The following is a 12903-nucleotide window of genomic DNA, read 5'->3' as shown; positions in this document are numbered from 1 at the left end:
TGTCACTATTGAAATACGATACAAATACACGAGTTATTAAAATGTGTACATACTTGTAGTAAAGTAACAAGTTCACAATAAGTTCGATTTGGTAAGCTTTGCTTAACTTAGCTGCCGTACCTTTAGATATGATATTTATTGTGATTTAGATTTATTAATTCATTATTACACATATATACATAACAATTATAATTTATTGTTTTATATATATGCGTTACCACACATTATAATAAGAAATTATGACGATAAATCATGCATCATCAAAATTAATCAATTTGTCTTTTTTTAAAGGTGAACCAAATGTACCATCTATTCTACATTTCAAGATTTGTGTAGTAATTGAGTCCACTATAATCTTTAAAGATGAAATGTGCGATGAAATATTATATAATATTAGTTTTCATTCCATGATAGCCTGCAGTTACTGCATTCCCAAGAATAGTTTCTTTTTATTTGTAATAACTTAACTAAATTTTGCACTGTTTGCATTTATTAAATGAAAAAACATTTTACTAAATAAATAACCTTTTTGAAACAAATTAACTTAATAGAAATTGTTTTTTCTAAATTATAATCATATATTTAATATTTGCTTTTGGAATGCAACAACATCTTTGATCTATCACAGGGAAATATTGGATTACACACATAAAGTATAAAATATATCTATAACTTGTTACACACTCAAATGTTTGTTTTTATTGTTGCAACGATATTATCGAAATTATACAATATTTAAAATTATTATACGTACTGAAGAAATATTACAAGATCGATATTTCTTTGAAAGATTGTCATATGCAGAAGTCACTTATGGTGTAAAACTATAATATATACTCGAAAATACTTGCTTGTAAAGTGTCTAATTTAATTTTTATTAACAGAAATGAAATGTATAGTATCACGCTTTTGATGAATTTATTGAGAAAGTTATGTTCGAGACTATCGTTCTCGATATAAAATATGAAAACAAAAATAAACTTCGTACTATAAATAGGACTATTGCTGGATTCACACTACATCCGACTTCCGTCGTACGACGACTTTGCAACCAATCAGAAAAATCGTATCATCTATACGAAGCAAAATCCTGTTTTTTGATTGGTTGCACAGTCGTCGTACGACGAAAATCGGATGCAGTGTGAATCTAGCATTTGACTGAAAATGTAACAAAGCAATAAAATACTTTAACAGAAAAATATAAATCTTTTACAATATAGGTTAATTAACATTATCCAAATTATCTTGCTCTTCTAGGATCATTGAGAGAAATTTTATCTCCAGCTTGGTTCGCTGCCTGTATGGCAGTTTTCGAAGTCCTTCGCCTAATGTTATAAAAAAGGCACTTATTGCATCAGGTTGTGCAATGGGTTGTGCAATGGGTTCTCGCAACGCTGCAATAATACTTTGGTGGAACTCTTCATCGGGTCTGGACTTACTTAACTTCCTTTTTGAAATTGTGTTATCCAGATATGACATCAAACATGACAAAAAATAAATAAAAAATGAATAAAATATACAAATTAAATAATAATGGTTACAGATTTCAATAAATGGGCGCATTCAAGTTGGCAATATCCACACAAACTTGCATAGCCGCATAAACGAATGCATAAGGAAATTGATTGGTTCATTTTCTTATATATATTTGCTTATAAAGTTATTCTATCTCAAAGTTTGCCTATTTTTGTAGGGTGGAACAAGTGATCCTTTAATTTTGTTGAGTAGTGTATAATAGAATGGTAATACGAAGCTGTCTAGAAGTAATCCTATATTATAAGAGGACCCCCCACACACACGCACGCGCACACACACACACACACACTTTTACACACACACACACACACACACACACACACACACATACATTATAGTATAATACAACTACATAGCTTTTATATTATATTTTCAAGTATAAAGTAAATATGAAAAAGGAGATAAATATGTTTAAAAGAACTCGATATTGTATTATTCAATATAACTTGATGCATTATGCAATCTATATCCGCTTGAATGTTCGAATGCGCATCATTTTTCAAGATTATTATGTACTATTAATTAAGAATATTTGTGAATTCCTTGAATAAAAATAGAAAAACGTCTCATCTCTTTCTTTTTAAATTTATGTGTAAATTTATTATTTTGTTCATTTTTATAATAATAGACTACATGTTGTGAATCGTATGTGAATATCGATGATCACGATCTATTTTTATAAAATATTTATTAGAGATGATACAAATGTAAATAATGTAAAAGCACTAACAGTATAAGCACTTTTGTATGATAATGGAAATAAATCGAGCCTCTTTTGTGTGATACAAGATATTTATTTTATTTTAACAAATAAAATATTTTAGTATACAAGTAACTGTAATAATAATTATTATATTATAACAAAAAAATATGTTTATATTACTTTGCAGATACTATTAAAAAAATCTTATAAAATCTGTAATCAATCTCTAATTTTTAATTTTTTAATAAAAAAATTTCGAAAAATTACACTTAAGAAAACGTATAAACACAACTTTTGCATAAAATTAACTGAAAAAATTATTTGAAACATCTGATCTTCCTTGTAGCGCGTTAAAATTTACATAAGAAAATGGGCCAATGAAATTCCTTATGCATAATGCATAAAGCATGTGCATAAGGAATTTCATTGGCCCATTTTCTTATGCATGAGTCAATGAATCCATCAAATTCTTTATGTATATGGTTTATGCGTTATGCAAAAGTCTGTGCTCCCCGCTTAAAGCGGAGAACACAGACTCTTGCATAAAGCATAACACATAAGGCATAAGAAATTCAACCGATCAGAGTTCTTTATTTCATGGAAAGAAAGGAAACGAAGAACTTTGATTGGTACATTTTTTATGCATATGTATTATGCGTTATGCGGAAGTCTGTTCTGTGTTCCCCATTTAAGAGCCCAGACACAAGCTTTTGCATAACGCATAAATATAGTGCATAAGAGAATCAGCCAATCAAAGTTCTTCTTCTCCGTGAAGTGGAAGGAAAGGAGGGATTCAGATTGGTTGATTTCCTCTTATGCACTATGTTTTATGCGTTATGCAAAAGTCTGTGCTCCCCGCTTAAGACGAGAAACACACTCTTTTGCATAACGCATAAAGCATGTGCATAAGGAATTTCATTGGCCCATTTTCTTATGCATGAGTCAATGGACCAATCAAATTCTTTATGCATATGCTTTATGCGTTATGCAAAAGAGTGTGTTTCTCGCCTATAGCTATATCCACACAACTTGCATAACCGCTTAAACGTGTGCGTAATGAAAATTATCCAATCACATTTTACGTACTTCTCTATAAGGGAAATGCAGATCAAATGTCGCTCGAGCGTCGTGCGGCATAAAGATCCTCAAGTAGGAGATACGCCAACTTCGAGATGTGTGTCATATGTGTGTCATATGTGTGTGTTATACTTGTATGGCGTGTATGTCAAACTTGTGTGTCCATAGTGTCATACGTGCATACTTGTTAATACGATTGCGCCATATTTTTGCGGTGTCGTCATCAACCAATCCCGTAGCGATTTCAGTTGGCGTATTTCTTACTTGAGGATCTCTAGTGTGGCATTCGGACCACGCGCGGTGAGGTGAAGTGAGGGGGACAGCGGAAGGCGGAGGCGATTCGAAAATCGGCTGAAAGTTACATACACTTTATGTATGTTCACTTTGTACTGACACCTTTAATTAATAATATATCAGTTACTTTTCATGATAATATATTATTATTAGATAAAAAGGTTTAAATTTTTGAGTATCCTTTTTTGAACATGACTTGAAGTTTTCATTTTTATGATATGTACAAATATCTTCGTCAAAAATGAACAAAATTTAAATTAAAACCTTTCAAGTTTTAAAGTTTGATTTTTGAAAGATTACTATAATATATGTTTTGAGTTTGTGTGAGTTTTGTAATTTTAACATATAAAAAATTATAAGTTATAATAAAATGGAAAATCTTTTTCTCACTTTGTGAACCTGCTGTCATAATGTTACTATTATCATAATGTTACTTAAGTAATTTCAAGTAACATTATGATAATAGTAACATTATGACAGCAGGTGTTTATAATTTTTTAGGAAGTTTATTTGACAAATTCGTTAATAGAAATATGTGACAACTCTAAGGAAGATCAATCAGAAACTTTAGAAATAAACTCGCAAGCTTTTTCACGTCCAAACATAATTGAATCATCTTCTTATCAACAATCTTATATTTATATTAACGAAAAAAAAAGTTTTTGGGAAAAAAGACAGAATAGAAGATACAGATATATGTCCATGCGCTCAATTAACTGTAGAAGACATTATGCTTATTTGACTAATTGTAAGATATAATTTATCATGATTGGCATAGATATATTAAAAATGATAAACGCAATATATGGTGAGGAAAAAATTTCAACAACCAAGTATATGTACTTCAATTACATAGATCGATCAAATAATCATTTCAAATATCATATTTATTATCCAGAATGTGAAAAATATTTAGGTAATTAGAAGGTCTTACCAGAAAATGTCAATTGCAGTTGTGGACATATTTTTTATCCTTCCTCAAATTTCTTTTTATTCATAGATTTGGAATCTCAATTGAAAAGACTTCTTAATAATGAAAGTATTGTTAATTCTCTTCTATCATATATTATAGATTACGCAGATAATAATGGTACAGTCTTACATGATATTTATGATGGAGTAGAATATAAAAAACATTTTGATAATGGAAAGATTTTGTCAAATCCTTATAATTTCTCTTATTCATTTATTACGGATGGTGTTCCTACAGGTACATCTTCTGGTAAGACAATGCGGCCTATTTATATTACATTAAATGAACTATCACCAAAAGAAAGAACTGAACATGTTTTACTTGCTGGATTATATATTGGGACAAAAGATCCCAATCATAACGTTTTCTTACAACCTTTCGTTGAACAAGCCAACAAACTATCTCTTTGTGGTTTTTATTGGAATTATAATGGGAAAGATGTAATAAGCAAAATAATTTCTTTGTGTGCTGTTGTTGATTCTGTTGCTCGATTTCAAACGTTGAACATGTCTGGCATCATGCTTACTATGCATGTACGTTTTTTGCTATCAAAAAGCTGAACATATGGTGAAAGGGCAGAGATTTTCTGCACGCATAAAGCATTGGAGCGAACAACAGAATCTACTATAAAAGATATGAAAGAAGCGTATAAAAACCGAAATGAACGTACAAAAAAGAAATATATAAAAGACGTTAAAGGACCAACGATTTCATTACAATTACATTTCTTTAATATGATTTCTAGATTTGTACCCAATTATATGCATTGTATTCTATTATTCGACTTTATGTGGAGTTACTTTTTGATTCCACTCGTAAAAGATTCTGGAAAAATATGAGAGACAATAATGAAATTGGTATTAATCATTTAATCGCAACTATTGATAATCGTTTTACCAACGTATGTTCCTTATCTTCTATTACTCGATCCGTTCGTTCTCTTTCACAAATTAAAATTTGGATGGCTTCTAAATGGAGATCCTGGCTAGTATTTTGTTGTATACCATGTTTGAAAGATTTTTTTAAAGAAAAAATACTTAAGACATCTACAATTATTGCAAAGTCCAGGTCAACTTTTAAAGCAAATAGCTCGTAAATTCTTAATATTTAGTGATTTACCAACTTTGCGAAACGAGTTAGGATCTATCCAATCAACGCAATAACATTTTATGAAAATGTTCTACAGAATAAATTACATTTTATAACATGTGATGGCATAATTTTATTTGAGAAACGACTATATAAATACAGGCCTGTATTCTCAAATCAGAGTTTTTCACATGGGATAGATCCATTTCAAATAACGGCTATTAATAAAGACCTTTTAGAATATATGTAAAAAAATGTTTTATAGAAAGACTCAAAACATATTTCATTAATTAATCTAAAGTAGTGTTTTAATATTATTTTAAGATAATTCCTTGTTTTTTTAAATGTTTTTTTCATACAATAAATACATTAATGTTACATGTTATGTTAACATATAGAACTTCTTTGTATTCAACAGTAGAATATAAAATTACATATTGTTTTTGAAAATATGATAATGTTTGCTCTTTGAAACGTCACTTAATATGTGATAATAAAAATAGAAAAAGTTAAAAATTGTTTTTACTAGAAATAATGCTTCTTCTTTTTATAATAATGTGATAATAATATATTCTCTCGTATTCGATAGTCTTCAAATCAGTATCGCGATCTTATCATGCATTCATTCACAGCAGTTTAATAAATATTACAAAAATTGATAGCATGAAAATATGAGCTCGCGTGGAGAATATAAAATACAGATTATTTTCTCCTCTAACGGATAGAATAGATAAAACAGCAAAGCACCCGAAGGTGAACCGAGCAATATTCAATAGTTAATTAACATGTAAATAACATTCGACCTCGAGCTTGACCGCGAGAAAAGTGAAAGCGACGATAACCGAAATTACAGAGTAAGTATAGAAAAAGGACGATAAGAGTCAAGTAATAAAATGAAAATAATAAAGCGGTTAAAACGTTAAGTATGTAATAAATTTTTGAAAAAAATACATCGAACTAAAACTTAAATTATAATTAACACAATATATTTTAACGCTTATAACATAGATTTAATAAAAAATTGAAAATACGCAACCAGTTTCGACTCTTGGTTCGAGTCATCTTCAGGCGTCTTCAAAATTCCGTATATGTAGTTTAATTTAATCAAATATTAATTTCACGATTTCTCCATTTAATAAGTACTATTGGTAATAAACGATAGGAAAATCGTATGATATTTCACAGCAGCTTAATATCACAAAAATTGATAGCATGAAAATATAAGCTCGCGTAGAATATAAAATACAGATTATTTTCTCTTCTAACGGATAAAGTAGATAAAACAGCAAAGCAACTGAAGGTGAACCGAGCAATATTCAATAGTTAATTAACACGTAAATAACATTCGTCCTCGAGCTTGACCGCGAGAAAAGTGAAAGCAATAACCGAAATTACAGAACTTGAAAATTCGAAAGAGCATTACACAACGGATTCATACAATAATGACTCGGGGTGCATTCCACTTAACGTTCGCAACGCTCGCAAGCATCATCTCATTTTTTTTTAATTTGAAAATGATAAGGATGAAATGATGCTCGCAAGCGTTGCGAACGTTAAGCGGAACGCGCCCTCGATATACCCTACGAAATACAACACGATATAAACGTGAATTCGCTGTGGCTGTCACATATTCGCTCGGCGAGCGTGCGAATTATATATGTGACACGAAATTCACGAAACCTCCGACAACGGAATCGGCGGCTTCACAATTTTAGAGCGTTCGACTCACCAAAGGGATCCTTCTCGATCTCACTCCCGCTGCTGCTCTCACGACTCGTTCTGCGTCCTCCGTCCGGTCGTTGTCGTCGCCGCAGCCACAGCACTTCCTCTTCTTGATTAATGACTTCTGCCTATATGCGGAGGTAACACGGTCCGATCACAATTTTTGTAAATTACGTCATCGAGTGGAATCACCCGATTCGAAACGCGTCCGTCTCAACCGAGTGATTCTTCGGAACTGGTTGGCGTCACATGGAATGAAAATTACAACTAAACGGAAAAATGAGACCAATCAGAACTCTGCAATCATAACTCTGCTTTCCTTTCTGCGATTGTGATTGGTTTCACTGTTCCGTTCCGGTGTGTAATTTCGTTTTGAACGTTTCAGACTATTGAATTCCGCTATTTGCTGTTACAAGTTAAAGTTATTAAATACAGTGATGATCAAAAGTTTATCTCGACAGTAAAAATGTCATGCAAAAAGGGTGTAAATTGGACATTTGCGTTGCACATTCTTCCATTATTTTCACAATAATTACTTACTTATTGTTAGTATGCTCCTAAGCGTCGAGCGGCATTTGGATTGCGCGCGGGGTGGTGAGGTAAGGGCGACAGTGGTAAACAGAGTCGATTCGAAAATCGGCCGAAAGTTGCATTTCGTGCTGAGCCCAATAAAATAAATTAAATGAATTATCTGGATTAAAAACCTGACTTAACATGTTTTCAGATAAATCAATGTAAACAAAGACATATCAATGCCTAATCCGCGGTAAGGGGAGTGTAGCGCTATCTCTTTCTAAGATAGGACTCCACATCGGGTGTTTCCGTCATACACCCGACGATTCCCGAAAGACTAGATATTCACTAAGCTAACTTAAAGTACGAAATGTGTGCGTGTGTGTGCGCATACGTTCATACGAATTACCTAATTCTAATTGGTAATTTAAAGTGTAAATACATATTTAACATAAAATAATAAATTTATTTAATAATTAAATAAGTGTTTTAATATAATTATAACACTCATAAAGAAAGAAATAAAGTCCTGCGCAGAAAATTTTTATTGACGTTTTTTCATTATAAAATTTCAATGTAAATTTCGTGGTGTATATACGTATATATACACACATATATATATGTATATACATATATATAGACGTTTGAAAACAGGACTTTTTTCCAATTTGTACGTTTATTTTCATGATCGATAATAATTGCGATAAAAGTTTATTTGCAAAATTTTAAAATATATTTCTGAGCACATAAATATATAATATTTGTTTTCATTTGGGGTACTTGGACCATATTTTTAGAACAAATAACATTCGAGATATACTATATGAAAGTGATAGATTGGTGTTCTTATATTACGGTGTTGGATGATTGTTCTCAAAATTGGCGGTGGATAAGGCAGTTTCCTACCTATTTTGCGTTCGGTAATCACGTAAATTTATGTCGTAGGAGATCTATTTTATCATTTTCCTAAGCATCAACGGCATTGATGTAGTTATTTGACGTTTAGCGTTTGCCAATCTTACGCATGGCACCACTGATAACGGGAAAATGGGCGAGCGAGATCTTGATTGGCCGTCAAAAGTTGTTTACGTTAGTGAACCACCAGAATCATAATTTGAAAATTGATGCCACAATCGAGGTGAGCCTGTGACATTTTTCCGGCATTTGCGATTCATACTTTTCGTGCCGGGCCTGACGATGGTGCGATACGCCGCCCTGAAAGGATTATACGACCTGGAGAAAACGATCGGTAGCGGTGGCTTCGCCAAAGTCAAACTCGCCACTCATGTCGCTACCGGTGAAAAAGTTGCCATCAAGATTATGGAAAAGAATGCGTTAGGCGTAAGTAAAGTCCTAATATTTATGTTATTTTAAGAGAAGGGAATATTTATTGTAACTTTGCCTTAATATTTTTCCCCATTCTATCTTAAAATATGTTTATTTTATTGTATAAAAATTTAGGAAGACTTGCCAAGAGTGAAGGTCGAAGTAGAAGCACTTAAAACATTGTTGCATCAACATATCTGTAGACTGTATCAGGTGATAGAGACAGAGAGTCACTACTTCATGGTGATGGAATATTGTTCTGGTGGAGAACTGTTTGATCACATAGGTAAGTTTAAGTTATGACACAAAGAATATTTTGTTGTATAGAAAATCTGTGAACACACATTAATGACTTGTATTTGTGTTGCAGTCGAGAAGAACAAATTGTCAGAATCTGATTCCCGCAGATTTTTTTGTCAATGAATATTGTTCTGGTGGAGAACTGTTTGATCACATAGGTAAGTTTAAGTTATGACACAAAGAATCTTTTGTTGTATAGAAAATCTGTGAACACACATTAATGACTTGGATTTGTGTTGCAGTCGAGAAGAACAAATTGTCAGAATCTGATTCCCGTAGATTTTTTTGTCAGATAGTGTCTGCCGTTGCGTACATGCATAGCTTGGGATATGCTCATAGAGATTTAAAGCCTGTAAACATACTTTTTATTACAATGTGTATTATTTATTTTAGAAAGACTTATCATGAATGTTTTTAGAATAAGATTGCTTATTTTTTATTTATCAGGAAAATGTTTTATTGGATAAAAATGAGAATTTGAAATTAATTGACTTTGGGCTATGCGCAAAACCCAAGATGGGAATTCAGTCACATTTATATACTTCTTGTGGCTCTCCTACGTATGCTGCCCCAGAGCTTATAATGGGAAAGAAATATTTAGGTAATTGACTTTTTAAAATACTTTGATATTTCTTTGTATAATTTAATGTTTAAGAAATTTTTTCTTTGCAGGCTCTGAAATAGATATCTGGAGTATGGGGGTTCTTCTTTATGCTTTACTATGTGGCTTTTTGCCTTTTGATGACGTTAATTTAGAAAATTTATATAAAAAGATACTTGTAAGTTTTATAATTTTCATCTGCATATTCTGATACACAAGTGTACAAATTATATTTATTTTAGAGTGGCAAATATGAGGAACCATATTGGTTATCTAATAATAGTAAAATGCTAATCAAGTCAATGTTACAAATCGACCCAGCAAGAAGAATCACTATTCACGAATTATGTCATCACCCATGGGTTACTGGAAGTTCTCAAAAATCTGTATCATTCATTCACAGAACAGAAGTAAGAATATTTATTACAGAGAAATTGAAAACTTTATGATTTTAAATATTTTATATGAAATCCTTTTCTTCCATGTTAACATTTAGTTTGAAAAAGATGACGAGGTATTAAATACTATGTCCGCCATTTGCGGTGGGAATAGTATAGATATATGGAAAAAACTTGTGCAGAGTGACAGAACCGATTACAAAACGGCAACATATTTGTTGTTGCTCGATAGAAAATTACGTGGATTTTCATTGAAAATAGGGTCTACAATGAGGTGTCATCTTAAGCAACAAATAGTAAGAGTAAAAAAATTATTTTTTAATGTAAAATTGGTGTATTCAATTGTACAACTTTTATTAATTTTATAGAATGGTACAACTTTTCCACAACGTGAAATAATAGCCAACAATTTTATAACCAAACTCGATCGTTCTCCAAGAAACAGAAACAATGATCAATCTACAACAATTGATGTTACTTACAATGTTTTGCCTAAAAAGGATGAAGATAACTTCGTAAATCCACCATATATGTCGACAAGAAAAAGATTACGAAGCAGAGATTCTGATGTATCATCGCCTGGTAAGTATTTTATCTACTATCCAATACCTCCTAAGCCTTTTACCATTTATCGTTTTTTATGAACATGGAAACATTTTAATTTTTATTGAAATGTTATTATTTTATCTTCAAGAATTTTTATGTATTGCCAGATATGTTGATTTTTTATGTTTTTGTTCATTTTGTACGGTTTTTATATGCTTTGTACATGCAGTTGTTTATCAAACGTATTGCAGCTGCAGTTAAGTTAGTTTTATAGTACATTTTCTAAAGTTTATTTCTAATTAGGTGATGCTAGCACCATCTAATTAGAAACTTTAATGAAAGTTTCCGACTGCTATAAATTACAGTAGTCGCGCGAAAAGTAGATAATTACCTCGAGAAGAGCAATGACTTGCTAACAAACGCAATTTGAACTTAAGAATTTCCGTGTACAAGAATCCTTCACCAAAACTCTTAGAAGATACACTATTCTCCTTCTCCTCATCATTACAGTTGAATCCTCATCACTCAGAAAAGTATTTAACTTTTTAATAATTTATATGTATTTATATACAATTTATTAATTATACATAATGGTATTGAAATTATGCTTATAATTTGTTTTTTTATATTAATATAATTGAATAGTTCCAGCAAAGAAACTACCTGAAAATAGATCAGTTACTCCAACACAATCCTCAACACCAGATTCCAAGTAAGCTTATGAGTAATATGAAAATAATGTAGAGAACAAACATGATGTTTAAAAAGATAATATTTTTAGAGTTTTTCAAACATCTACACCTGGTAGTGCAAGAAAAGTTATGATGGGCTTAGAGCGAGGATTGAATCGGGTAAGATGTGTTCTCACACCGAAAAGGCGAGCAAAGAACGAAAACACCGATCCCGATGAACCAAATATATTATCAGGAAAGGTATGTTTTATATTTAAATTATACATATAATAATATTAGAAAAAAATTCTGTCTTGAAAATGGCGGTAAACTTAATTTTGAAGGGTCTTTCTAATGTATCTGCAACATGCAGCGGTTGTCCGAAACATGTCCTCTCAAAATTACGAAGAGCACTTCGACAAAAGGGTATAATGTGCCGTCAGAAAGGGTAATTATAATCTTGTTCTGTGAATACTATTTTTTTTACATCGTTGTGTTTTTAAGATCATATGTCGTTACAGATTCATTTTGCAAGGGGAAACTGAAGAGTCCTTTTCAGAAGATAAAACAAACTCGTCGAAAATTTCCTCACAGAATTCCTGTTCATTCGAATTGGAAGTCTGTCTCCTGGAAATCGATCCGAATGGTAAACGATTAGTCGGTATTCGTCGGAAGAGATTAAAGGGTAATGCGTGGGTTTATAAACGCGTCTGTGAGGAAATTCTTGCTCTTACTGCAGAAGATATTTCCGCAGATTCCGAGATTTCTTCTGAATCTAAGTGTCCTATTTAAATTGGTTATCTCGTAAATTCATCTACGATATAGGTTCAGGCGTTCTTAATAATCTAGTTGCGCGAAAGACGCGAATGTCTTGACTTAATAACTATGTAATATTAATATTTAAATTTTATAATAAAAACATCGACGTTATGTGCAACACAGATAGTATAAGACTTAAAAATATTATGCAATTCTTAAATCTAATAAAATGTTTAATTTAATTTAACATGGAAAGAGATTATTTTGCTTTTGTAATGTACATTTATTTTCGTTAAAGAGATGAAACTATAGCTTAAAAAAAACAGATCTGTAAAGATCTATAAATATATTTTGTTTGAAGAGATACGAGTAATGTAAGTAAAGTTGTAATGTAA

The 12903-nt window shown here is 31.4% G+C and overlaps 1 protein-coding gene across 1 annotated transcript; it reads left to right on the top strand.

The window, feature by feature from the left end:
• Positions 1-9040: 9040 nt before the first annotated feature.
• On the top strand, positions 9041-12681 carry LOC108774348 (maternal embryonic leucine zipper kinase). The gene is made up of 12 exons (XM_018540439.1): positions 9041-9248; positions 9369-9519; positions 9776-9885; positions 9981-10134; positions 10206-10312; positions 10377-10544; positions 10631-10828; positions 10901-11114; positions 11724-11790; positions 11860-12010; positions 12094-12197; positions 12271-12681. Exons 1-12 carry the CDS (start codon positions 9105-9107, stop codon positions 12539-12541), a joined length of 1839 nt encoding a protein of 612 aa, XP_018395941.1. The 5' UTR covers positions 9041-9104; the 3' UTR covers positions 12542-12681.
• The last annotated feature ends 222 nt before the right edge of the window (positions 12682-12903 follow it).

Source organism: Cyphomyrmex costatus, unplaced genomic scaffold (genome assembly GCF_001594065.2).
Source record: "Cyphomyrmex costatus isolate MS0001 unplaced genomic scaffold, Ccosl1.0 scaffold245, whole genome shotgun sequence".
In the NCBI taxonomy this organism is placed as follows: Eukaryota; Metazoa; Arthropoda; class Insecta; order Hymenoptera; family Formicidae; genus Cyphomyrmex; species Cyphomyrmex costatus.
Note: the sequence above shows the minus strand (reverse complement) of the source record. Positions and strands in the feature narration are given on the sequence as shown.